We start from the raw sequence: 27,869 nt of genomic DNA on the forward strand, positions 1-27,869 counted from the left end.
AGACCAGCCAACCTGTGTATTACCCATAACAACTTAACAAGAGGCATTACAATTGTATCAGGACAATTCACTCATGTGAATTTCAAAGAGATGTACTAGACCAGCATCATTAACCCATTCATTTGTAGTATTAGAAACAAAGAATAGTTGCTATGTATATTTGACTGTGTTTACCTATATCCTGTTAGAAGTTTAACAATGTAACCAAATTATCTTTTAGATGCTAATTCCCTTTCATGTCTTAATTACCTGATATTATGTATGCAAATATGATCAGTTAACTTTAAGAACAAAGATGTGAGATACTGCAGGAAATTAATAGTAATTTATATTATCCTCAGTTTAACTATCTCTGTTATAATGAAGGATCAGCTAATTGCCTTATGTGAATGAGTGTAACTAGTTTACTTGGGTATGCATAGGAAATAGAAGATAAGTGTGAAGCAAAGGTCTACAGGCTATTTGCATAGCCTATTCTCCCTCAGAGGAAAGCCCTGGTGATGATTGCTGCGAGGAGGCTTGTCAGCCTGCTAGAGAACTATAGAAACTAGAGGTTTCAGAGTAACAGCCGTGTTAGTCTGTATTCGCAAAAAGAAAAGGAGTACTTGTGGCACCTTAGAGACTAACCAAATTATTTGAGCATAAGCTTCTGTGAGCTACAGCTCACTTCATCGGATGCATACTGTGGAAAGTACAGAAGATCTTTTTATACACACAAACCATGAAAAAATGGGTGTTTACCACTACAAAAGGTTTTCTCTCCCCCCACCCCACTCTCCTGCTGGTAATAGCTTATCTAAAGTGATCACTCTCCTTACAATGTGTATGATAATCGAGGTGGGCCATTTCCAGCACAAATCCAGGGTTTAACAAGAACGTCTTGGGGGGGAGGTGTAGGAAAAAACAAAGGGGAAACAACAAACCCCAACAACTATCTATCTAACGTATGCTAGGGATAAGTGAAGCGAGGATGCCTGAAGTTCCATCTCAGGCCAAAGGCCATTGAGAAAGAACTGAAGGCAGTTTGCCTGCACAACCCCATATAACCTTGGTATGGGGCATGAGGATGTTTAGAGCACATATGCAGGCCAAACAGGCACTGCTAGCGAAAATCTTTGAACAAAGGCACCTGGGGAGCACCCAGAGGGACACTATCCAAAGAACTTCTGCTCCATAAGCCTGGGGAGAGGAAAACAGTGGCAAAAAGGTTTTATGCCACCCACATGTTCCACAGATTTCCCCTTTTTAGGACACTTCCTGAGCAACAGAAAGTAACTAGAAGGGGCATCAAGGGTCTGTCCCCAAATTTACAAGCACCTATTGTTTGTGAAGTCAAACTTTTTAATCTTAGAGCCTCATGCGCAAGACTGGTAGCAATCTCATAGCTTCTCTTTGTTCTAAGATTCTTGCACTCCAAATCTCTTCCTCCTTCCCACTTTTCATTAGAGAACTACTGAAATCAGGTTGCTGTTCCACTGTGCCCATCTGTTATGCTGTATGATTGAGTATGACCATTTATATAATTGATATTGCCACTATTATACAATTGCAACAAATCTTGTACAAAGTATGCCATGTAAAGTGTTAATGGAAAAGTTATGATTTGCTAAGTATGCTTATACTGTTTATATGCATGAATCATCTTTGTAGCTGAAGTTATGAATATTGGCTATATACTGGTATCTTACACATGTTGTATTTCTGGGTAACAGCTCCGTGATAAATTTATACTAGGGCTAGACAGTTATGTGCTGATGGCCCATTAAGGGCACTCAGCTCATAATGGGTCATTGAAGAAATTGATTTCACTCACTAAGCCTTTCCTGTGGATGCCTCAGAAAAAATATGGGTTTGGCTGCCACTGTGAGTCATCAAAGCATGGAAGGGCATGTGGTATGCTCATTTGACCCTGGACTCCACCTTGGGCCAGTAATTTTCCATGCACCTGGGCTGTGGGCTTTGTTTGGGACAGCCACATTCCATGCACATGGTAGAGGATATAAAAGGACCCCTGAAATATCTCCATTTTGTCTTTATTTCATGCTTCATTTCTCAGAAATGGATTTCTAACAAGGAAGCTTTAAACAAGGACTGATGACCTCCAATCTGTTTGGGTAATTCCAGAGAGACTTTTGCAAGTTAGCAGGTTATTCAATTACTGCTTCAAACCAGATATAAGAATTTTGAAATCACTTGTATGTATAACTTATAATGATCTATTAACCATTTATAACTCTTTTCTTTTACAAAACCTTTAGTTTTTAGGATTGGCATCAGCATGATTATGGGGTCAGATCTGTGTGTGTATATATATATATATATACACACCTGGTTAAGTGACTGATTTCTTGGGATTGGAAGAACTCTCTATCCAAGTACATTGGTTTTCAGTAACCACTCATCAGAAAGTCCAGTGTCTGAGGGGTGAGCCAAGGGCTGGAATGCCTAAGGAGACTGTTTTTGGCTTCTTGTTAACCAGTGTGGTGATAGAGAAGTTTCCTTTTGTTACTGGCTTTATATGGTATAATGATAGAACCCACCACCAGTTTGGGGTGAGTCTGCCCCATTTCTCAGCAGTTTGTCGTGAATTTGGCATTCTCAGCTGTGACCCACTGAGAACACCATCTTATTTAAAATATTTCACCAACTTAGCATGTAAAAGTTGAGCAGAACCAATTTAGTTGCAATACCATGCAGCCTGCTCACTTACATCCAAAAAAACCAGCTGTTTCTCCACCTTCACAGATATTCAAAGGCCATTTCTTTTGTTTCCTGGCATCCTTTCAACAGAAACTAGGGTTTGTCAACTACAATCCCCACGGTTTTGTCTCAGAGCAATTAAGGTGTTCCTTGAAAATCTGATGTAGTAATTTCAAGCCATTCATTTTGCAAAAATGCTTCTTAGATTCAGGTAATTATTCACTCAGCCTTTTACGCCCACTTATTTAGTTTCATTCTCATTGGTTAGAAAATAAAACTATAAAGAAGAATCAGATTGTATCAAACTGCCATAGCAGGTTTTGCATCAGCAATTATCCTAATCTCAAATGATGGATGAGACATCACCTTTTACAATATAGTTTTTAAGCACAGGTTACATTGTGTTTAACTAGGAGACAAGGGACAGAGGTCACATTTAAATATGGCTCCAAACAAAACCAGATGATGGATAAGGTGGTAATTTATCTCAGGCCAGTTCCTATTCTACCAAAACAATCACCCTTACACTAGCACACTCTGGTAAGGTGCAACAGAAGTGCATTTATAGCACAGTGGAGTGGAATCTTCATTTATTGCTCCCTGGGAGCTATAGAATGCTCTGCATTTGAACAGTTTACTTGTACAATTCCAGCAGAAAGTGGTTCCCTCTTACAAAATGATACCACCACATTTGGCAACTTTGTTACAGGATAGAGGCCAAGGATAAAATGAGCTTGGAGATCAAACTGTTTTCCTCATCCCTGAAGATGGTCTCTACAAGTCAGAGCACAGGCACTTTTGTAAGGGTGGGGGAAGAATGCAATGAGACTTTTGGCAACAGTGGTTATTTCTTCACTTTTGCTAGAGAATTTCCACCTATTCGTTACATCGAACTTCTGTCTCTTGCTTTCACTTAATATGTTTCTGTGAAATGGACTGCAGTTCTTTTGTATTTGATCTTTTACCCCTGTTTAAAGCAGTACAGAAGCTCAAAAGGACTGTAATATTTTCTTTCGAGTGTGATTTTAATGAGGTGGTATAAATTAGTCTTTGAAAAACTTCACCACATATTTGAACCTCTAATTTATTCTGAATACACCCACAGAAGTCACTGCAGCATCTTCAGTGTAGAGAGGCATGAGTTGAGGTGGCCCCTTAATCCACCCAGAGATATTGCAAGGGGTACATTAAATATACCTGAGATACATCAGCCTCCAGTTATCAGCTATGTAAAATCCCTCATGGTTCTATGGGACCAGCCGCGCAAGTTTCCAATTTCTGGCATGTATTTGTTATAGGGCCTCTACAGATCAGAGGCTCTTCCTGGTGCCCCCAATTTTGACTTACGAAAATAGAAAGTACAGTACAGTTGTGAGCTGTTCTTTGGAAAACAAGCATTGAAGACACTAGTGCCTCAAGTTTGGTTAGGCACTCTTAGGCCTGCTCTACATGGGCTCCACAATCCTGCATTGTGGGGCATAGCACCTCTCTCTGGTAGTCATTTATCTCAGCAGAAGTGGTCTCTGGGCCAGCACACTATGTATCCAGTTACCCTTTTCTTTTTTCTGTTGCAGGTATAGCAGCCAAGGAAGACCAGTTAGCAGATTTACATCCTCTCATTGCAGCTGAACAATGCCAAATACTAATAATAATGCTCATTGTAGTATCTGCCTTCGTGAGCCAAATTATGTAGGGATATATTAGTGTATGCAGATGTCACTTGCTGCTAATACATGCATCTGCTTCTCCCCAAGGAGACTCCTGAATAGTGAGCCTGAGGCTGGCCTTCCATGCTTCTAAAGATAAACTCACAGAGCTAAAACCAAAATTGGGCAAGAGTACTCCAGGCCAAGACTTAGTACCAGTGCCACATACTCTGTCTCTTCCCCCTCCTAAAAGGCTCATGCCATTCATTGGCTTTTGACACTCAGGGCCTCCAAGTTTGAAGTTGGTAATACAGAGCGGTGGGTCAAACAAGTAGGGTTAGCAGCTCCCAACTCACCCAAGGTTCAAGTAACTTCTGATGTGGGAGATACTTATAGGATCACTGCTTGAAATTGGATGGCTGCCCATAAATCTGCTTGGTTACAAATAAGTGGGCTTTAACAAGAGATCCAGAGAGAGCTTAAGGACCTGATATTACAACATAGAGAACTTGTTTGGAGAACAGGAGCAAAAGGAGAGAGAGGCCTCACAGTCTCTCCAAATATTCTTTCAAGGGAAGATTCTGGTTCATAAGCGGACTTTCATGTCAACAACGAACTTCAAGGAAACTCACTACTCCCCTGCACTGGGTGCACTGTCTCAGCTATGCCAAAATTAGAGGAATTTAGAAAATGTGCAATGGTAGTTAAATGAGGAACAGACATTCTGAGAGGACACTTCTGCCAATACCATTGTGTAGGGTGCCTGATATAATGAACAAGGTCACACCTGCTCACATCCAAGTATAAGTGGAAGGACTCCAGAGAAACACACTAACATCCTGGAGACTGACATTGCCCAGGGAAGGGTCAATCAGGGACACTGGAATTAAACCTATAAACAGGCTGCATGCTGACAACCTGCAAGAGAAACAAGGTAAGAACCACAGAAGCTACTTGCTGAAGTGAAACTAGGAGCTTTTACTTATAGAAAGAACATATCTGAACCCTCTATGAGATTACTAATAGAGTCTGAACCAAGGCCTTTTACCTACTCACCAAGGTTTGTTGTAGCTTTGCATTATATGCTTTCATGTTATTCAAGTTGTCTTTCCTTTACTATGGTATGTAAGTTTTACTTTTTAATTTGGGTCCTCAGACTGAGAACGTACAGCAGTGAATTTACTTCAAACAAAGGGAAATCTCTTTCTTAACTCTGACAAGAAGAGCAAAAAGTACCTCACCTGATCCACTTAGTTAAGAAGACCTCCAAAGAGGGACAAACAGGCTACATTGAGCAGGGGAATGCAGGGGGAAAAGAGACAGTCATGAGTAACAGCAAGATTAGGGAATGAAGTTACGTATTCTGCACACCAGAGGAAACATATTGCCCTAAGAAAATATTCTCAAACCAGTCAAAAAGTGATATTTACATATTGCTAGAATCAGTTCTTCACCTGAAATGGTATTTCAGTTGTTGCATGTAACTCAAGAGGAAGCACTCCTTATATTTAACATATTGATTATGAACACAGCAAAATATATTCAGTTTACCTTTATTGAGTTGACAAATACCAGCCAAAAAAAACATTTATAAAAATCAAAATATTTAAATAACCAGCAATTGAGATAAGTGCCCTTACTAGTTCAGTGAATAAGATCTAGCAACTACTCTATAGTTTAAAGTGATTTTTTTTAACTTAACATCTTTTGTGCAGCTTTTCTATTATGCTGTGTGGAGATATTAATCAAAGTTATATGCCCCAATTCTGTAACGACAATAACATTTATGAAACCAACTCTTTCAAAAAATAGTAAACTGTTCTTTTGGACATAAAATCATCATGTGTTGCACTGCCACATTCTACGGTGCAGTCAAGTACATAAAATAAATGTTAGTTGGTATGTTATCAGTGAACAAACTATCTAAATTATTAGTTTAATCTCATTTCACATGGTATACAAAGGAATATTTTCACTGCTAACTTGAAATACTACACAAGGAAACAAGCAATTCAGTAAAAAATGGTCAGATCTCCTCAAAACTGATATACTAATACAGTATATTTCAGAAACTGACTAAAAGTTAAGCTACTAAAACATGAACAAAGTTTTTTTGCCACAAGTGTATATGACTTCAGAAATACTAAAACGTGGCTAAACTGCATTGAAACTGTACATCTTATTCAGCAGAATACAATACATATTAATCCAGGCAAAAAAAAGTTTAAGGACAAAAGTTTCAACATAAATAATTTGCAGCATTTATTCAATATTGAATATTCAGATACTTTATCAAGCCAGTTACATGTAAAGTAACCTCTGCCATTTAAATTACAATGTATAATGTGCATTATCTAAAATTACTAGAATGCAGTAGCTTACAATTTACAGTTAGCTTTGAATGAACCAAAAAAAGTGAAACTGGTTTTAATATTGAGATTCGAGGGAATAGCGTACACTACCTGTAACAGATATTTAAATGACTTTCATGGCAAGCTCAATCTATGTAAAAAGAAAAGGGAGTCATTTCAAGAACTATGAATTCTTTCAGTTTAGGATTTGAACACTTACCGTCAAAATTAAATTTCAGTTTTATTTTTTCCAAATAATGAGGGAACCAAATATTACATTAGATTTACTATAACAAAGCCTGCTCTGAACATCTAAACCCTGTTTCTAACGAGAGCAGAACAAGGAAGTTCCTCCACCAGCAAGATAGTTATTCCACCCAGATTTATGATTGGAAAGAACTCCTTCATTTTTTCTTGATTAATACCTTCAAGCTGCTCATGAAGAGCAAGATCACAAGTACAATGGGTAAAACTGTTCTAAATATGACTTCAAGCAAAAGAAATATTCAGAACAAAGTTGCTTTTTTATCTCAACAACTGTTTTCAAGTTGAAACTAGACTTGGAAATTCACCATACAGTCAGTTGACAGATCTCCTGACATTTTCAGTGGATGTTAGTTCCCATGCCAGGCATATCTGATATCTAAAATACAGAGTTATGTGAATTTATAACAGCACTTTATGAAGATTTAATGTGTAACACACTTACACTTGACACAGGAAATATTTTATAACTTTAATATATTAAACATCTCAGCAAGGAACATAAAGCCTATGCACACAATACAGTGACATGAACAAACACTAAAGACTTATTTTTCCTTTCAATAGCACTGACATTGTGAATGGTTAACAACTTATACTATATCCTAAAACAGTCTCCTTTCTCCACACAACCTATACATACAGTATCATATGAATATATTACATAGCACAGAAACAAGCAGCAGATGCATTAAGGGAATAGGGGCTATATGCATCATATAGCCTGCCTAGGAAGAGGCAAACGTCAGAAAACCATTTATGCAATTAGCATAGATAAAATTAGTAGAGTTAATTAAATACCCGTCATTTTCAAAAGTCAATCCACAGCAAGGGGAATAAAGGCTTTAGAGATAGTTTTGCACCCAGCTTCAGAAGCAATATGAGCAGATTAAGCTATCAAAAACTGGGTCCACTCTGGACTGGCCTTGATGCACATGCAGTACATTTGTTTTCAGAATGCAAAATTAATTGGGAATGTCCGCACTATTGTTTCGATTTCCATATTTGTGATGAATGACTAGCAGCACAACTCCTAGAAAGAAGCATATGGACCCCACAGTGATGTAAGCAATTCCCAGAAATGGATTTTTGCCTCCCATCCATGATATGGTGCTCAGGATCATCCGTTTCCGTCCATCGAAACTGTACACAGGGTAATCTGAAGAATATATAGGAAAATTCACCCTAATTACAGTCATTTAATTAGAAGTATGGCTGGCATATTACAACTTGAGATCATTTCAGTTGGTAACAGAATGTAACACACCATTCCCCCAATATCTGATTTCCTTAGTAACCTAATTTTCATTCTCAGTTTTCATGTACTTTCCACTACTGTGCAGCAAAATGAAAGACAACAATAAGGATAATTACAATAAGGCTCTCACTGACCAGTACACAGCTGCTTGTCGCACAAATGATTAAGAATTCTTGTACAGACCCTGCTAAATTTTTAATATCAGCCTCTGCAACTCCCTTTTCTTCCTCCTGTCTGGTATTTTGGATTCTCACCTACCTTCAGTCTGTCATCTACTTTACCTGCTGCTCTGACCACTTCCATCTCATTAAACCCCTTCACTGACTTTCATTCACCTTCAAGATCAATTTTAAGCATGTCATGGAGCAGATCCTCAGCTGGTGTAAACTGTCATAGCTCCAATGACTACAGTTTCCACAAGTGGAGGGAGATGGTCCTTCACATTCAAGGCTCCCATCTATTTCCTATTCTTTTCACAGTCTTTCTTTCTCCCTTCACTACACCCAAACCGCCTGCTTTACTTCCCCTTTTTTAGTATGTCTTCACTGCAGAAGTAACTGAGATGACTGAATCTGGACATGATTAGCGGCATAGACCTAGCCACAAAAGGTGACAGCGCACAGCTATACTCGAGTGCATCCACTGGACTGTGTCCACATGGGAGCTGTACTCTCACATGTGAAGCATTAAAACTTCTGGGGTAATACCCTATGGTTTAATGCTGTACGGCTCTATGAACTATTTCCACAGTGTTTTGTGGAAAAACTTGTCGGTCCTTTATGGGCACCTGTGCTGAAGTGGTCTTAGCCCACCAGAAGTAAACCATTTCCAGTCTGTCACATGCTAGATTTCTGTCTGTAGTCTCCATTCTAACTTGTAGCATGGCCTGAATCCAACACATCTGCGGCTGGCATTAATGCAACTCTCATTCTGGAAACAGGAAGCAGATGCAGGCATGACACTGGTAGGGGGCATTTTGACAGCAGCTTTTCACCCTGAGAATGCAGCAGTGTGCCTTGCTAAGGAGATCACAAAGACTGAATGCAGACATGGAGTATTGGAGATAGCTGATGCAGGGTTTAAACACTATGGAATCCCTCCAACCTGACTAATGCTTCTGGAGCAGAACCACAAGCAGAGTGATGGGACTATATTGTCATGGAGAGCTGGGATGATGAGCAGAGAGGCCAGAATTTCCACATGAGGAAGGCTACATTCTTGGAGCTGCATGAGGAGCTTGTCTTGGCCCGTTAGGACCAGGAAATGCAGAAGAGACAGAGAAAAAAAATATACAGCCTGGTGGAGGATTGTGGGAAGGCAATGGCAGACTAGTCATTCCTGAGTTGATTTGCCTGTGCCCACACTACAAAATGAACTGGTTACCAGACCATGCATAAGCAGCACTATGCTTTAGCATATAGCCCCAGACAGGCCAGATAGCTAGGGCTGAAAGCATCATAACAGAGCTAGGATCTGTGTATATAGTCAGGAACTAGCTTAGGGACAATATCCAAGTAAGAGCCCAAGTTAACTCTGCAGCGAAGACAAGCCTTAAGTGTCCTCCAGCTTTATCTCTGGGTTTACCATGCAAGCCCTGAAGCTAGAATCCATCCCTTGCATTGCCATGCCTCCACCGGCTCCTCAAAAGGCACTATCGTTCCTCAGTGAAATATTAAACTGAATGATTGTCTTTATACCTGTCTAAAGGACTTAGCACATTACTGCCACTAAATAAATAATTCCGTACAAAAACTAGTAAAAGAAAATGACTGAAGTTACAAAGTCAAGCACTCAAAATTTAGAAATGCCAGGACTAAGGCTGCCGCAAGATGGATTTACTTGTGCATCTGTATATCCTGAAATCTGTGCAGCAGCATGCTTCTGAATTTCTTGACCAGGAACCGAAAACTCAAACTAAACAGATTACACTAGAGTGTGCCTGAAGCTTCTAATTTTCTGGAACCAAAAATTAATTGGTTTAAACATCTTGCAGACTCCACAAGCATATCCTACATTCTTCCTGACCCAAAGTTATTCACTGTTTATAAACTTTAAAAACTCAGGCTGTTTGACAAAACCCATCAAGAAGTCTCTGCACACCTCAACATTCTCAGAGGTTCAAGTTTCCACAGCAAAAAAACAATTCAAAAGCCTACAAAACAATCTAAGGACCAGTTCTCATTTGAGGACAAATCAAAAATGTGAAATGTTTAGGCCAGAAACATGTGTCTGATAAATGCCAGGCTTTTCTTTAGTGATTCATTTGGGCACTCTTTACAGTATCAAACTGGTTACTTCCACTATAGATGCTATGTTACCCTCTTCCAACCAATTAACAGAGCAGTGTTCTTTGCACAAGTAGTAAACTGGGCTGATAATTTCATTAATTTACAAGTAGACATGCTATGTGGTTCTGCTATGCAACCATTAAAATAAAGTACAAAAAGGATATTATTCACAAACATCCTCTGCATTAGCTTCTCTGAATTCATCTCAAAACAAAAGTTTCATATTACATGTTCTCAAAACTGAAATACTGACATCTGACAAATTCTGAAAGCTACAAATACATACATTCAAATATTCCAGATGATATTAGCAGTTTTAAAAGTTTCGATAAAGGATACTGTATGTGATCTCCAAAGAGTACTTTCCAGCTTGTAAGGTAGGCTGCAAGTTATTCTTTCTCTCAATCAAGCGATATAGTTTACGAAATGTAGGCAATGCTGCAGTACGCATCCACACAATAAAGTCTTCATTAATGAACCCATTGTTGTCTGATTCTGAATCCAGCATATACACTGGTTTGGGCCAGTTCACAGGCTTTGTTGTGCCTAAAATTAAAGAATTCAATTAACTAGAAATATTTAGATAAGAGGTACATCTTCCAGGTTTAGATACTGGTGTGCACTTGAACTTTTTTCTAAGACTCTGAGGTATATGTGCTTTTCCAGATATTGGCAATCAAAAGTAATTTAGTTTTTGGCCAATTATAAATCAATGCAAGGAATTAATACAGTTGCCAGAGGATCATACTCAGATCAATTTCAGTCAAAAAAATTAGATTTTGGAAAAAAATGATGATTTTTACAGAACCTATCAATAGAAATATTTTTAAATGTAAGATTAGTGAAGTACTTTTGGTATCTAAAGAGTTGTAGGATTTGTCAGAGTTAGCAACCCAACAATTACAACACTCTGCTAGCATATTACAATTTGAAAGTCAGAATGGTTCAAAACTAAGTGAAACGCAAAAAAGAAAAGTAGTCTGAGTGGTACAAAGTTATATTATTAAAATATATAGTAATCCAAAGCATTATTAGCAGCATAAACAATAACATTTTCTTATGGCTATGATTTTAAGTCAGCATACCTTTAACCATGACACAAAAAGTTAGAACCAGATATCAAAGGATTAACAGAAAGGGTGAAACAAGCAGAAATTAAAAGTAAGCTGGTAATTAAGTGCAACATTAGCTGCACTCCAGCATTAATTGCTAGCTGAATATTTTGTTTCCAACAATGTTTAACTCTTATAAGAATGAGCGTACGCCTGAAAGCCATGACTTTCATGATAATTTTTGTTTAAATAAAGAGCATTGCCCCACTCAGTCTCACATAGAGCAATACTCTTCCATAAATATTTACAAGTTAGTTAGTTGTCAAATGCAATGAATGTGAGTTTTTTACACAATCCATATTATAAAATAAAGGATTTGACTTAATTCCCCATGAGAGTTCATAAAGTTAGAATAGCGTGCCTTGATTTTTCTTTTTATGTTTATGACATGTTTTGCTTGACAATCCACTAACTTTACTTAAGAGATTTTCTAGAATTTCAGAAAGATAGCCAGGGAATTATAACATGTTCTAATTCCAGCATTTTAAAATATCAGTTTCTTTCGACGACTGTACTGATTTTAAATCATTAATAAAAATACTACAGTAAAATAAACACACATATGATTGTCTGAAAATGACCGAAACTATCTCTCTGCATGGCAAAAAAAGTGTTGAGCTTGGTATTTTTAGCAGAACCACAGCACAGTTATATTAGGATGCCCACTACAATGCTTGTACAGAAAGAAAAAAATCAGTAACAATAGCTTTTTATTAAAATGTGTTTGACATGTTTTCAATATAAAATTTTAAGATCTTACCTTGGAAAAGTGCTGTCAAATTATTTGCATTTCCAGAAGGATTCCTGAATTTAACGTTTTTATCTGTCCACCAAGCAATACCTTTTTTATTCAAAGTAATAGGGATCCTTGTTTCATTAATAACATGAAACAATTCCAGCGTATCTAATATGAGAAATTCAAGTTAGAGAAAGGGGGTAGAAAAACCTTCAACTGACTCTAGTTTCATCTTTTTATGATTATTTGATACTTCCACACAAACTGGAGAAGGCAGCATTTATAGCCATGACTATCAGAGTAAATGAATTGTTTCATAGGACACAATGTGTTACAGAATCATAGCAATGTAGGACTAAAAGGGATCTTGATAGATCTTCTAGTCAAGTCCACAGCACTGAGGCAGGACTAAGTATTATCTAGACCAGTGGTTCTCAAAGCCAGTCCACCGCTTATTCAGGGAAAGCCCCCGGCAGGCCGGGCTGCTCCAGGTCAGTGGGGGCTGCGGGAAGCGCGGCCAGCACATCCCTCGGCCCACGCCGCTTCCCGCAGCCCCCATTGGCCTGGAGTGGCGAACCGCGGCCAATGGGAGCCGTGATCGGCCGAACCCGCGGACGTGGCAGGTAAACAAACCGGCTCAGCCTGCCAGAGGCTTTCCCTGAACAATCGGCAGACTGGTGTTGAGAACCACGGATCTAGACCATCCTTGGCAGGTGTTTGTCTAACGTGTTCTTAAAAAGCTCCAATGACAGAGATTCCACAGCCTCCCTAGGTAATTTGCTCCAGTGCTTACCTACCCTTATAGTTACGAAGTTTTTCCTAATGTCTAACCTAAATCTCCCTTGCTGCAATTTAAGCCCATTACTTCTTGTCCTGTCCTCAGTGATTAAGGAGAACAATTTCTCACCTTTTCTTAAAGCACCTTTTACATACTTAAAGACAGTTATCTTCCATCCACACCCCCCCCTCCAAATCTTGTCTTCTCCAGATGAAAGAAACCCAATTTTTTCAATTTTTCCTCATAGGTTATGTTTTCTAGATCTTTAATATTTTTGGTTGCTTTCCTCTGGACTTGCTCCAGTTTGTCCAATCTTTCCTGAAGCATGATGTCCAGAACTGGACAGAATATTCTAACTGAAGCCTTATCAATGCTGAACAGAGTGCAAAAATTACTTCTTGTGTCTTGCTTGTAACACTCCTGCTAATACATCTCAGCATGATATTCACTTTTTTTGCAACAGATTTAAGTTGTTGACTCTTAATTTGTGATACACTCAACCCCCAGATCCTTTTCTGCAATATTCTTTCCTAGGCAGTCATTTCCCACTTTGTATTTGTGCAATTGATTATTCCTTTCTAAGTGTAGTACTTTGCATTTGTCCTTCTTGAATTTAACAACATTTCTCCATTTTGTCAAGATCATCCTGAATTCTAATTCTGTCCCCAAAAGGGCTTGCAACTATTCTCAGCTTGGTATCATCCACACACTTCGTAAGTGTACTTTCTATGTAATAATTTAAATAATTTATGTAGATATTCAATAGAACCAGATCCAGGACAGATCCATGCAGGGCCCCACTCTGATTTGCCCTTCCCGCTTGACTGTGAACCATTGATGACTACTAAGATAATCGCCAATGGCTCAGAGATGGGAGGGGGGAGCAATAGCTCAGTGGTTTGAGCATTGGCCTGCTAAACCCAGGGTTGTGCGTTCAATCCTTGAGGGGGCCATTTGGGATCTTGGGCAAAAATTGGGGATTGGTCCTACTTTGAGCAGGAGGTTGGACTAGATGATCTCCTGAGGTCCCTTCCAACCCTGATATTCTATGATTCTAGAGATCTCTTCAGCCAGTTCCTTACCTATTCTAGGATGGATTTAATCAGGCCTTCCCAACTTGATGACATCTAGCTTGTCTACGTAATTCTTAACTTGTTCTTTTCCTATTTTAGTCTTAGATCCTACCATTTACACTGGTGTTCACTATGTTAGTCATCCAATCACTGTGCTTGTTTTTGGTGAAAACAAGCACAAAAGGCATTTAACACTTATGCCATTGGTGCAATTTCTTGTTTCTGTCTTTCCCTCCTCATTAAGTAATGGGCCTACTGGGCCCTTGGTATTCCTCTTGCTTCTCATGTATTTGTTACCCTTTATATTCCTAGCAAGGTTAATCTTGGTTTGTGCATCAGTCTTTCTAATTTTGTCCCCAAATGCTTCTGGGTTTTTTTATATTCATCCTTTGTAATTTGACCAAGTTTCCACTTCTTGTATGACTCTTTATTGAGTTTCAGGTTACTGAAGATCTCCTGGTTAAGCCAGCATGATCCCTACCAAACTTCCTATCTTTCCTACATTTCCCACACACTGGGATAGTTTGCTCTTGTGCCCTTAATAATGTCTCTCAAAATCTGACAACTCTTGTGAACTCTTTTTTTCTCCCTTTGACTTCTTCCCATGGGATCTTACCTACCAATTCTCTGAGTTTGCTAAAGTTTGCCTTCTCAAAGCCCATAATCTTTATTCTGCTGTTTTCTCTCCTACCATTCCTCAGAATCATGAACTCTATCATTTCATGATCATTTTCACCCAAGCTGCCTTCCACTTTCAGATCATCAAATAGTTCCTCTGTTTATCAGAATCAAATCTAGAATAGCCTCTCCCCCAGTGGCTTTCTCCACCTGCTATAATAAAAGGTTGTCACCAGTGCATTCCAAGAACTTGTTGCATAAGCTGTGCCATGCTGTATTATATTCCCAACAGATGTCCAGGTAGTTGAAAGCCCCCATCACCAAGTTCTGTGTTTTTGGATGGATTTTATTTATCATTATTTGTTGTTTAAAAAAAAGCCTCATCCACCTGTTCTTCCTAGTAGTCTACCGTGGACACCTACCATGACATCACCCCTTCTATCCTTACCCAGAGACTTGCAACAAGTCTGTCGCCTACTTCCCTGTCAACCTCAGTGCAAGCGTATACATTTTTGAATATACAAAGCAATGCTTCCTCCCTTCTTTCACCTGCCTGTTGTTCCTGAACAAGCTACACCCTCTATCCAATATTCCAGTCATGTGAATTATCCCACCAAGTTTACGTGATTCCCATATTTCTTGCATTCGTATATAGATATCCATTTATTAGATTTCCCCTCTACATTTCCTCTGCTCTCCTTTGTCCCTGCTGTGTTTGCCCATGTTTCCCCACAGATTCTGACCCTTCACTCGGAGCTCCATATATTTTATTTTATATATAGTACTACACACACACACTAGATAAACGTAACAGCCAGCGCCATGTGGAAGTTATCCCCAACCCTTGCTGCCATAATTGAATGAATCTGATAACACAGTTTCAGAAGGAAAATAAGCAGGAGCAGTTCCCCTAGCATGTTTCCCCTCCAGCACTCAAGTATAACAAAATCTATTTGCTCTGCACAGCTAAAGCTTGTCTAATTTAAAGACAAAATCCTCGAACATTTTTAATCAATTTCAAATAATTTATAGCACAATTTGACGTGTGGACCAGATTGCAAAAGCGTCTTGATATTTTTATAAGGTGGTTTAAAAGAAAATACCATACCATTAAACATACTGTTGGCAATAGCTCCACAAGGAGCAATGGGTTTACCCTCACTCGTGCGGTAAGGCTCACACTCCTTACTGGGATTCTAATATTTAAAAGAAAAGAAGAGATAGTTGAGATCTGCAGCTAACTAATCCCATTATAAACTACATTTTCTGTATGCCTTGAACATCATAACTTGAATTGCCAAAAGTCTAAACTATTTAAAATATCATTTTTAATATTAATTGTAATAGTTTTTACTCACTAAACAAAAACTGAATCAGACAAAGTTCAGAATCCACATAGTGCATACATTGTAGACTATAAAGGTTTCTTTTTAATCAATGCTCTATATAGTGGAGTTTTTGTATGCTTTTGATCTAATGCTTCAGCATACCCAAAATATATTTAAATAATATTTCCACCATTAAACCATTGAGAAAGTTGACTATCTGAAAAAAAGACTTAGGCACTTAACAGTAAAATATTTATCTACCTATAAAAGACCAATAAATATTATTAAATTAAAATGTAAAATGTTTTGAGACAAAGCATCCAAGTTACTTACTGGAACTCTCCCACCCTTTTATAAAGGTCACAGGGAACAGAGCGAGAAGTATCTGCTGGAGCCGCAAATAGCCAACAACTCCCTTATCAAGAGCCGAAGGCCCAGTCTTCACTTAAAAGTTAGGTCGACATAGCTACAGATATGTAAATTGCATACCCTGAGCACCACAGATATGCTGACTTAATCCCAACTGTAGATGCAGCTAGCCTGATGGAAGAATGCTTCCACTGACCTAGGTATAGCCCCTTGGGTACATGGAGTTCCTACAGTGATGGAAAAACCCATTCTGTCACTGTAGTCTATGTCTTACACTAAAGAGCATAGCTATGGCACCACTGCTATGCTACTGTAGCACCCATAGTTTAGACATGGCCTAATTAAGAACATAAGAATGGCCCAAATGGGTCAGACCAATGGTCGATCTAACCCACTACTTTGTCTTCCAACAGTGGTTGGTGCCAGATGCCTCAAAGGGAACGAACAGAACAGACCAATTATCAAGTGATCCATCCCCTGTCGTCCAGTCCCTAAATCGCTGACTGCCAGAAGCGGGAACACCCAGAGATTGAGGTTGCATCCCTGATCATCTTGGCTATTTGCCACTGATGGACCTATCTTCCATTAATTAACCTAATTCTTTTTTGAACCCAGTTATACTTTTGGCCTTCACAACAACCCCTGGCAATGAGTTTCACAGGTTGACTGTGCCTTATGTGAAGAAGTACTTCCTTATGTTTGTTTTAAACCTGCCGCTTATCAATTTCACTGGGTGACCCCTAGTTCTTGTATTATGTGAAAGGTAAATAACACTCTCATCACTTTCTCCACACCATTCATGATTTTATAGATCTCTATCATATCCCCCTCAGTCATCTCTTTTCTAAGATGAACAGTCCCACTCTTCTTAATCTCTCCTCATACTCATTCTTTTTTGCCATTTCCTATACTTTTTCCAATTATATTTTTTTTTGAGATGGGGTGACCAGAACTGCATGCAGTATTCAAGATGTGTGTGTACCATGGATTTATATAGTTGCATTATGATATTTTCTGTTTAATTATCTATCCCTTTCCTAATGGTTCATAAAATTGTTAGGTTTTTTGGCTGCTGCTGCGCATTAAGCAGATGTTTTCAGAGAACTATCCACAATTACTCCAAGATCTCTTTCTTGAGTGGGAACAGCTAATTTAGACCCCATCATTTTGTATGCATAGTTGTTAGATATGTTTTCCAATGTGCATTACTTTGCACCAATCTGCCATTTTGTTGCTCTGTCACTCAGATTTCTAACTCTTTGCAGTTTGCTTTGGACTTAACTATCTTGAGTAATTTTTTATAGTTCGTAAATTTTGCCACCTCACTGTTAATCCCATTTCCCAGATCATTCAAGAATATGTTGAACAGCGTAGGTCCCTGTACAGATCCTTGGGTGACCCCGCTATTTACCTCTCTCCACAGTGAAAACTGACCATTTATTCCTATCCTTTGTGTTCCCACACCACCTGTAGAAGATAAATCATGCCTAAAGAGGCCATGAGAAACTTCACATAGTTGTTTTGAATACATGCATTTTAGTACTGATATTTGATAACTAGTAGCTAATCAACTGGAATGCTGAATCTGAGTATCCAATTCTAAGCATTGAAATCTGCTATCTAGCTGGGCATTGTTCATTAGTGAAAGATAAAACTTCAGACAGAACAGATGGAGCTAAACTGGTTTCACTGCCTGAAAAGCACCACAGATCTAAGCTAATCAGAACACATTTATTTGCAGTGAGCAATGATCAATCTACTGTACCACAATCCATCAGATAGAAGTACAGAATGTCCATTTAATGGAACATATATGAAGTCACCAGTATAACACTGATTCTTTGACAATGTCTCCTACTACATAAAGAGAAGTGTCTATTTCACCTCAATGTTGAAAATGCTTCTGCAGCATGTTGATTTATGTTACCTAATTATTACTAATGATTAGACTTGAGCATAAATAAAGTTTACTTACAAATAAAGAACTATTATCGCCATTTAGTTGGCTGTCATCCCGAGACTTCACATAACGACGATGGTTTTGATAGAAGTTGGACAGTCCATAATACATAAACACATTGGTCTGCAAAATACAAGGTGGCAGATTGAAAGAGGATACTCAATAACACCAATACTAAGATAAGGATCCATCAGATACATTAATGTGTTGATACAGCCAGGAAATTGACAAATATTTACATACTGATATTCTATATTTATTCTAGATCAGTAATATTCATAATATATTTGCTCAGGAGACAAATCAAAACAAAATGTTTTATACTTCCAGTATTGTAAACTCAGCCTGGCATCTGAAAGACAAGTTGTGTCCTTCTAGCCTCACATATCACAAGTCATCATCAAGAAATTCTGAAATACCTTACATTCGCTGTTTAACAATTCAGAGGCAACAATGAAAGTTTCTTTAGTGTCAATATCTAAGTTCAAGGGGCTTCCCACACTCACTGTATCCAATACTAAGGCCCATATCCACAAAGGGACTTAGGCACAGCAATGCTGAGTATTGGTGTGCCTAATTTTTAGGCACCTAGAAAAATCTCTGAAAGAATAATGGAATCCACGAAGCCTGAGTTAGGTTCTTAGCCTAGCTTTTCTGTACAATGAATGCGGAGAGATAGGTTACTAAAGCTGTGATCCACACAAGCCATCACGTTAGGTGGCTCCTTGCCTAACCTAGCCAATGGGAAATGCCAATGAGAGTGGTGTATCATAAGCCCAATCCCTTTCATGGATTTTCACTGGCAAAATCTGGGCTGCAGAGAGGCATCTAAGCTTGCTTGTGATCCACAACTGGGATACTCCTCTCCTGGAGTCAGACGGCTTAGCGCCTATGCATGAAACAACGGAGGAGCAGCAGCCACCTTCCTTATAACTTTTAGCCCACTCCGAGGACTCACCTGGAATATGAGAGACCCAGGCTCAGTTCCTCCCCACCCCATCTGAAGGGGAGAATGGATTTGAACAGTGGTCTCCCACTTGTCAGAAGAGTGCTCCAATCACAGGACTATTGGATATTCTGATCTGGGTCTCTCTCACTTACAACACAGGAGTGATCAGGCAGCATATGGTCACACGGTATTGCGCAATTCAAGTAGTCCCAATTTTCCAAATCTTTACATTATACAGAGTGTTTCTGAAATTCACACAGAAACTCAAATTTTCTTTTAAAACATAAGACCCCCAAACTTGTAAAACTGAATGCCCTCAGGGACATTCATAAAGCTAGTTTGCAAGCCTTGTTTACAATGAATTTATTGTCAAAATCTCCTTTAGTTGCACTACCACCTGGGCGGTTCCATCAATGACTGGGAGTGCTAATGTACGTTGGCCACTTGCATCTATACAACAGGGTCATCTAACCCTGGTTAATGATAGTTAAAACATCAGCAGGCAGTCTATGCGAATGCTCCTTCATATTGTACCATCAGTGGTGCAACAGAAACAGAATTTAATAAAAAGCTCAGTACAGACTGTTAAAGACTCACATGGTAAATCTATGGATTCGTGACTCACGGATCCAGTTAATGTTACACATTTCTGGGTGATGATAAATAAATTAAGACCTGATTCAAACCTGTTGTACCAGATGTAGTTTGTGGAGAAGACATACAACACACAGGATTAGCTGATGGATGAAGAGAAAAGCATAACAGGATTTAATTTTTAAGAATAAGGCAAATATGATGTTCCTCTAACATACAAATTTAGTTTTTTGACTTAAGTAAGCAAATGTGAAGATAGCTAGTACAATACCTTACAAAAGCAATGATAAAATGCAAAAGGCATGAACGTAAAATTATGAGTAATTCTGATGGCAACTCACACACAAAGTAACAGACCTCAAAGGGATGATCCAGTATAAAGTCAATGGTGCAAGTACAAGGTGGTGTGCTATTCCAGGACACGTTCAAACATTTATTGCAGGGACTAGAAGAGTCAGTTCCTGTGTAATCAATCTGCAAGAGAAAGAGGATACTGAGTTACAAAGAGAGAAAGACATATACCACGATTACTAAACCAAACAGACTGACGTAATCTCTGCTGTTTCTCAATCAGCTCCATCTCAAATCCAAAGAATATTCCTACACAGAAGACTTCATATAGAATTAAGGTTTCACAGGTGGATTTTTCACATCACAGAAGGGGGGGAGGGGAGAGAATGTTTGTGCTAAAAACAAATCAACACCTGGAGGTTTACTTAATACACTGTTACTCCCCATTTAGGCACCTAAATAAATGAGGCAAGATTTTCAAAAGCACTCGGAACCCAAACCTGGAATCTGCTGGGTGCTTTTGAAAGGCTAGCTCTTAATGTAAGATATTAAGACAATGATGTTGGCATGTCTTTAAAGAAAGCTACGAAGAACAGATTACCACTGGATAGTGGAAAATACCATCGGTATTTATTTGATTGATTGTGGATTACCTAACTTTTAAAATTATGTTATTCAAACAACATTAATATGAAGAGTTAAAAACCTCAGAGAATATATACATGGGTCAACTCATCATCCTGTTTGGTGTTTTCAACAAACCTTTATTGCAAAGTATGTAAATGCATGAATTTTGCACTGTGTCCTGAAGGATCAATGATAATTTGAACTGTTTGGATGGTTTTCTGAAAGGCTATTGCACACTGTTTTGTCTGGTCTATTGTTGCAGTTGAACCTATTGCCGACCCCCATTATCAACAATACTTTTTCTAGTGTATACCAGGTTTGAGTGTCGCCAAGAAGCTTGAATTAAATAGGGTTATCTAAAAAATAAATAAGTTTTAGGCCCTGTGTTCACTTGGAAATAGCACCATTTCAGCAGCCTCTGTCAGCAAAGTGTTTGGATATAGATCTGTAACAGTGCTGCCCAGTCTGTCCTGATCTATCCAGGCAGTTAAACAGCAGTTGAACTAGTATTGTACTGACACCTGTTGTCAACAATTGATAGTTTTTCTATGGCAATCCAAACCTAGGATGAAGTATCTTTCACACAGACCTTAATAGCCAGAACCCACTCTATTCTCTAGTCAGCCAAAGAGTCCTACATTAAAAAACAAAGCTTGTTATTTTAAGGCTAAAAAGGCAGTTTGTATTTTAAAATGTCAGGTCTTTAAAAAACTGACTGCAAACTCTATGAAGTAGAAAATCTCTCTCTCTCTCTCTACATGTTTGTATACCAGCAATGGGACCACACTCTTGATTGGGGCCTCTTGTCTCTATGGTAATACAAATATTAAACAGTAATTGACAGTAGCAGTAATGCAGAAAGAGAAAGAACAAACCCCATATTTTTTTTCATTTGTGGGTCACCTATAATTGATAGCACACTTAACTGCTCTGTTATAGGTCAATTTTGTTCATCCTGATTAAGTAAATAATTGGACAACCATTCTGTATACATTATTGATAGTTTAAAAAAACTGCTTTAGACCTGGCTCAGTTTGCCAGTATCTTTTAGAATTGATTTTCAATGTGATGTTTCAGCTCCTGAATGATTCCTAAATAATTTAAATTTATCCAACACTTGCTGCACTGTTCCCTGGGTAGAGGAAAAGAAAGCAAGAGAAACTGGTAAGACACTAAAGACACCTTTTTGCTAGCCATATACTTGTTTTCCATCCAACAATTTTTTTTTTTTAAACTGGACTGCTATGAACACACTACCTATCCTCTGAAGTATGTTTATGTGACCTAAACAGAATTTCAGAAAATGCTCGGAAAGCGCCTTACGTAAAGGATATGTAATTTTATGTTACGTTAAAGCAGTTGGAAAGCTTCCATATTTCAATTAATGACAACTGGAACGAAAATCAGCGTGAAACCTATATATTGTTACTTGACATTTAGGTGAGTGATCAGGACTAACGAAGTATGCTTAAATTGCTTCTTATACATCCCCCTTCATAAATAAAACCAATACAACCATTATTTTTTAAACAGGAGACAGAATAAACACGTTTGCTTACAGTAAGAGGTGGAATTATTCACTCACTCAGACTGCTATTAAATGTATTAGAATAGAGGTTCTCAAACTGTGGGCCGTGGACCACCAGTGGTCCGCGAGCACCATTCAGGTGGTCCGCAGATAGTTCCCTCTAAGATGCGTGTCTGGGTGACCGCACACAAGAGAATGAAGGGCCACACATCTAAATTAGTGGAGCCATGCAGGCATGGCTCCAATAATTAGGTGCCTGGACCCTGGAGAAGACGCACATGTAAGGTGACGTGGTGGCCTTGGGGAGAATAGGGGGCAGGGGGCAATGGGGTGAGAAGAGGGGGTGGGAGGGAATTTGGGATGTCAAGGGCGGTGGCCAGAGATAGGGGCAACTTTCCCCAGCTCCAGGGCTGTGGCTGCCAGGGAGAGACAGCCCTACTTCCCAGCTTCAGCTCTGTGGCTGCTGCGGCAGGGGAGAGACCCCACTCCTTCCCAGCCCCAGCTCGGGGGCTGCCGCGGTGGGGTAGATCCCCTTCCTTTATTACTGTTTTTTATATAGCGCTTTTACACCGCAGATCACTGATTGGATGCAGATACAAATTTTGAATCCCCGCAGGGCTCTATTTGTCAGCTCTGGATTATTTCAGAGAGGCATATAGGCTACTCTAAAATATGCCAGCTAGCTATGGCTCTGAAAGGACAATATATAAGCCAGAAATGGCCCTGGCACATTCACATTCCAGCCCACACCCTTTATTCCATTCCAGGGACTGCAAGAATGGCATAGAAAACAACTAAAATGGTTCTCTGCCAGTTAGGGATTTACTCATGCCAAGGGAATCCAACAGGTCTGTTGCCACACAAGGGGGCTAGACTGCAGAAGAAAATTTGGTTATGTATCTTTAAAAAGACAATCATTAAAGAGTCTGGGAAATAAATGAATGATCCCCATTGGGATATAATCTTTTATCACTATCACAACGTATATTCCATGCCATTGAACCTTAACTTGTCAAAAACAGTGGGAACAGATTTATTTATTTATTTATTTTTAAATAAACATTCCTCTACAGCTAGCAGATCTATTTTATGTACTTATACAGACACTATGGTCTTAGTCTCAATATAAGAACCCCAAACAGAAAATGAACAGAATGTTTCCCAACCAAGCTGAAAAAGGCAAATAGTACATAAAATGTAAGAAACTAGGCCAAAATTTTCACAACTGGGAACTTCCAATTACAGCTTCTTAGTCTATATTTAGGCCCCCAATCCCAAAAACACTTATCCACATGTTTAACTTTAATCACTGGGACTACTCATGCAAGAAATGTGAAGCACGTGTGCAAATGTTTGTTAGGTCAAGGTCCTAGGCACCTAAATAAAAGCAGCATATTTTTCAAAGATATTAAGTAACTGAAGCACAACTAACCTCACACGGTATGTCTTCACTGCATCTGGCAGCAAGCTTCCCAGTTTGGGTTCAGTCTTGTGTTAGCATGCTAAATTCAATACAGCTGTGTAGACACTGCTTTGACGCTGTGGCTCCCAAGCCCACCCTACCTCTTAGGTTAGAAAGCCTGAGCTGCAACATTTATACAACTTTTTTTCTCACATTAGCATGAGCTCCACTAACACAAATCTGTGGACCTGGGCTGGGAGACTCACTCCCAGATGCACTACAGACATACTCATTGAGGCTGGGAGGGCACAGCTTTTCTGAAAATCAGACTACATAAATTTAGTTATCTAAATATAGATTCAGAGCCTTAACTTCAGGCACTCTGCTCTGAAAAATTTGCCCTTTGATTTTAAATATTTTTTGTTTTAATAATTTATTCTAGAACAAAGCTAAGAAAATTTGTTTCTTTAAAGAAACGATCAGCTACAATGGTGGTTAATGTGTTAGAAGCAATACCTTTTTACTCTTGTTCCAATCATTAAAGTAACACTCAAATTTAGAGTTTACATGTCTATCCTAAGTGTTATTTCAAGAAGTTACTCTATCAAATCCAACCGGGTTCTTTTAAGAAGCTCAGGGTTGATTTGGAGATGGGATGTGTGGCCTCAAATCTGGGCAGAAAGGCATGTATATTTTTAGAAAGCAATTAAGAGCACACACAATACTGGGAGAACATGAAGTACATTTCTACCTTATCTTTCACATTCCTTTCCTTTGAGGATTTATTTTTAAGTAGTCTGATATTTATATTCCTTTGCATATTGTATTATGGTAGTGTTACACAACATTTGAACAGAGATATACAAATGAAAAATCTCAGACACTCTTTCAATCTAGCAAATGAAATCAATTCCACAACTACTCCATCTTCACTCCTCAAGGAAATTATCTCCACTGATTGATAGACAAAAGTGAACAATCCTGTTTTTTATATAACTGGTATGATTCGGTATGATTCGATCTGCACACCAAAGTGTATTTTTAAGGGGCTCAATCTGCAGCCTCATATCCGCTTCACCTTATTACTGCAAGTAAATCCACTGTTTTAAATGGTACTACTGAAAGCAGCATATATGTAAGTGTTTGCAAAATCAGGGTCTAAGTCAACACAACAGAGAAACTAAGAGCTGATCAGATTTAACAATGATGGCAAGTTTGTTTTTGATGATGACGTGCAACTTTTCAGCTTGGAGCTTTTTAAGAGTTGTAAAGCCAAAGCTTAAGGGTTTATATGAAAGCTGTAGCTAAGTACCAGACGCAAAGTATTGTCTGAGTATTTATACTACACTGTCACTGGAAAATGCAAACTGAAGAGCACACACCTTTGGTGCATTTACTGCTAAATTTATCTCTGACATGTCAGGCTTCTAGAGAGCATCCATACTAGGAAAAAATGTGTTTTTTATCACCAAAAAAATAAACACGACTTTTAACATGCTACAGATGTTTACCTCAGCCGGCTATTAGCATTAAACTATATTTGCCTTGTCCACACTAGGATTTTACCATGTGTTAGTAAACGTGGAAAAAAGCCACCTTTTTTCCTAGTGAAATCGAGGTCCTAGTGTTGAAATGTATGCTGACCAGGCTAGAGCAGTGGTCACCAACTTGTTGTTTGCAATTGACTTGTCGATCCTATGAACTCTCCCAGTCGATCGTGATCTCTGGTGGTGTAGTGGGGCTGCCGCTAAGGCAGGCTCCCTGCCTCCCCCAGCCCCACACCACCCCTGGAAGCGGCCAACGCGGCCCCATGGGGGAGGAGGAGACAGGGGTTTGGCCAATGAGAGCTGTGGGGGCAGTGCCTGCAAAGAGGGGCAGTGTGTGAAGCCACGTTTCCCCCCCCCCCCCCCGTGGCCACAGGGGCATGTTGGCCCCTTCCGGGAGTGACGTGGGGCTGGGGCAGACAGGGAGCCTGCCTTAGACTTGCTGCACCACCAACTGGGAGCTACCCAAGGTAAGTGTCGCCCGGCAGGAGGCTTCACCCCAACCCCCAGCCCTGAGTCCCCTCCTGAAGCCAGCACCCCATACCTCCTACTACACCCCATACACCCTCCTGCAACAGCCATGAGCCCCCTCCCATAGCGAGCACCCCAATGCCCCTCCTGCAGCCAACCTCCTGCCCCAGCCCTGACCCTCCCTCTCAGAGCCAGCACCCCATGCCCTCTCCTGCACCCCAACACTCTGCCCCAACCTCCCTCCCAGAACTTGCACCCCTCACTCCCTCCTGCACCCCAACCCCGTGTCCCAGGCTCAGCCCGGAGCACCTCCCACACTGTGAACCCCTCGGCCCCAGGCCAAACCCCAACCCCCCTGTCGCAGCCCGATGAAAGTGAGTGAGGGTGGGGGAGAGCGAGTGACCGAGGGTGGGGGGGGGGGGAATGGAGTGAGAGGGGCCTTGGGGAAATGGGTGAGGTAGATCCTGGGTTGCCCTTAAATTCAAGAAGTGATCTTGGGTGTAAAAAGTTTGGAGACCACTGGGCTAGAGAAATCAGTATCAAGGGAGGATGCTCAGGATAGTAGGCAAGGTCATCTTTAGTGTTTTGAGTCTACCACTCGATGTTCTTTCAACCTCCATTAGTCAGTGCAAGAGATAAACAAGTAATTCAAAAAAAGAACATTAACATTTGACCAAATTGACAAACACAGTCATTTCCTACAGAAGCCATTTTTTCACCTCTAAAACCACATCAACCACAACAGCATGAAGAGACAGGAAGGATCTGGCAATGCCCAGTGGAACAGCAGAACCCCTTTAATCCTGCAGGCTGCTAGACTGTCATACTACCTACAAAACCTACCTCACCTGACCCTGGTCTGACGGAGGGATGCTCCATGTGGAAGACAGGGTCTTCCCGTTATTGTCCAGGCTGGGGATTTTTCTCTGTGTTTCAGAGTAGCATTTGCAATCTCAACCATAATGTGGTAAATTATGGAAGGCAGAGACGTATTAGCTACACCCCCCGCCCCCCGCCCGGTACTGTACAGCTGGGTCCCTACAGGGTACTTCCCAGAAGCGGTCGGCCTGGGTTTAGAAAGCCCAGCTCCCTTCTCCCAACGTTTCCTGCGCTCACGATCGCCCCCGCTCACCCTCTGCCAAGGTTTCACCGAGAGGCGCCCAGGGGGAGCTCAGGCTCCAGCCCCGAACAGGGAGCCGCCAGCCCCGTCGCCCCCCGCGGCCGGGAGAGCCCAGCGCCGGTAACCGCCGCAAGAGGGGGCGCCCGGCAGCCCGCGCCCCGCCCCGTCCCGACCCTCACCTCGTACTCGCGGATGTTGTTGGAGGTGACGAAGATGCCGATGCCGATGGGGATGAAGATGAGGCCGATGATGAAGAAGGCGGGCAGCACGGTGCCCGCGGTCAGGATGGGCTGCCAGGCCGGCAGGCGCTGCTGCTTGAATGCCGTGTTATCCGGCTTGCGGCTCTTCCCCGCCCCGCCGGCCGCCCCGCCCCCCGCGGCCCCCACTCCCGATGTATGCCCGTCCGCCTCCTCCTTCGCGCTGTAGTTCACCGCCATGGGGCCGCCGAGGAGGGGGAGCAGCCAGCGCTCCGCTCGCGAACCGAGGTCGCCTCCGCTCGGGCCAGTGAGGAACGGGAGCACACTGCGCCTGCGCGTGAGGAAGGGGACGGTTCCGCACCCGCGGAGCCACTAACAACAAACAAACGTCACCAGCTCGGGTGACCGGGCCCACCTTCTTCCGCCCGCCTTCCCCCAACCTGCGCATGCGCCGTCGCAGTGGGTGAGGCAGGGGCTTGGTTGGATCTAGGGCGCATAATCGATGATGATGAGAGCCATTAACCTCCACCCTTCCGGCGCAGCCGGCGCTCCCTGCCCGTGCCCTGATGGCGCATGCGCAGAGAGAGAGAGCGCGAGAAACCACGCGCGCCCAAGCTTTTCTCTCCCCCCCGCCCCCGTTGGGGCGTACGACGCTCAGAGTGGAG

General features: G+C 40.7%; 1 protein-coding gene and 1 long non-coding RNA gene across 3 annotated transcripts in view; one reads left to right on the forward strand and one right to left on the reverse strand.

The window, feature by feature from the left end:
• LOC140908714 (uncharacterized) overlaps positions 1-20,074 on the forward strand; it is a 30,208-nt gene extending 10,134 nt beyond the window's left edge. For both annotated transcript variants that reach the window (XR_012157969.2, XR_012157968.2), the window contains 2 exons: positions 4,275-5,280; positions 16,935-20,074. This is a non-coding gene — a long non-coding RNA (uncharacterized LOC140908714). The remainder of the gene's footprint in view (positions 1-4,274; positions 5,281-16,934) is intronic.
• On the reverse strand, positions 5,884-27,734 carry TMEM30A (transmembrane protein 30A). The gene is made up of 7 exons (XM_073336479.2): positions 27,187-27,734; positions 20,382-20,498; positions 18,497-18,604; positions 15,933-16,020; positions 12,380-12,523; positions 10,847-11,053; positions 5,884-8,120 (listed from the first exon to the last, which is right to left on the reverse strand). Exons 1-7 carry the CDS (start codon positions 27,442-27,444, stop codon positions 7,927-7,929), a joined length of 1,116 nt encoding a protein of 371 aa, XP_073192580.1. The 5' UTR covers positions 27,445-27,734; the 3' UTR covers positions 5,884-7,926.
• Between the last annotated feature and the right edge of the window lie 135 nt (positions 27,735-27,869).

The sequence above is a fragment of the Lepidochelys kempii genome, chromosome 3 (assembly GCF_965140285.1).
Source record: "Lepidochelys kempii isolate rLepKem1 chromosome 3, rLepKem1.hap1, whole genome shotgun sequence".
Lineage (NCBI taxonomy): Eukaryota > Metazoa > Chordata > Testudines > Cheloniidae > Lepidochelys > Lepidochelys kempii.

Bases quoted from the DNA above. Each gene is read 5' to 3' on its own strand.
- TMEM30A (XM_073336479.2), bottom strand. From the start codon at position 27,444: ATGGCGGTGAACTACAGCGCGAAGGAGGAGGCGGACGGGCATACATCG. The intron at 20,499-27,186 runs GTGAGGGTCGGG...TTTCTCTTGCAG, and splicing joins ACAACATCCGCGAGTACGAG to ATTGATTACACAGGAACTGA. The intron at 16,021-18,496 runs GTAAGTAAACTT...TTTAAATATTAG, and splicing joins GCGATAATAGTTCTTTATTT to AATCCCAGTAAGGAGTGTGA.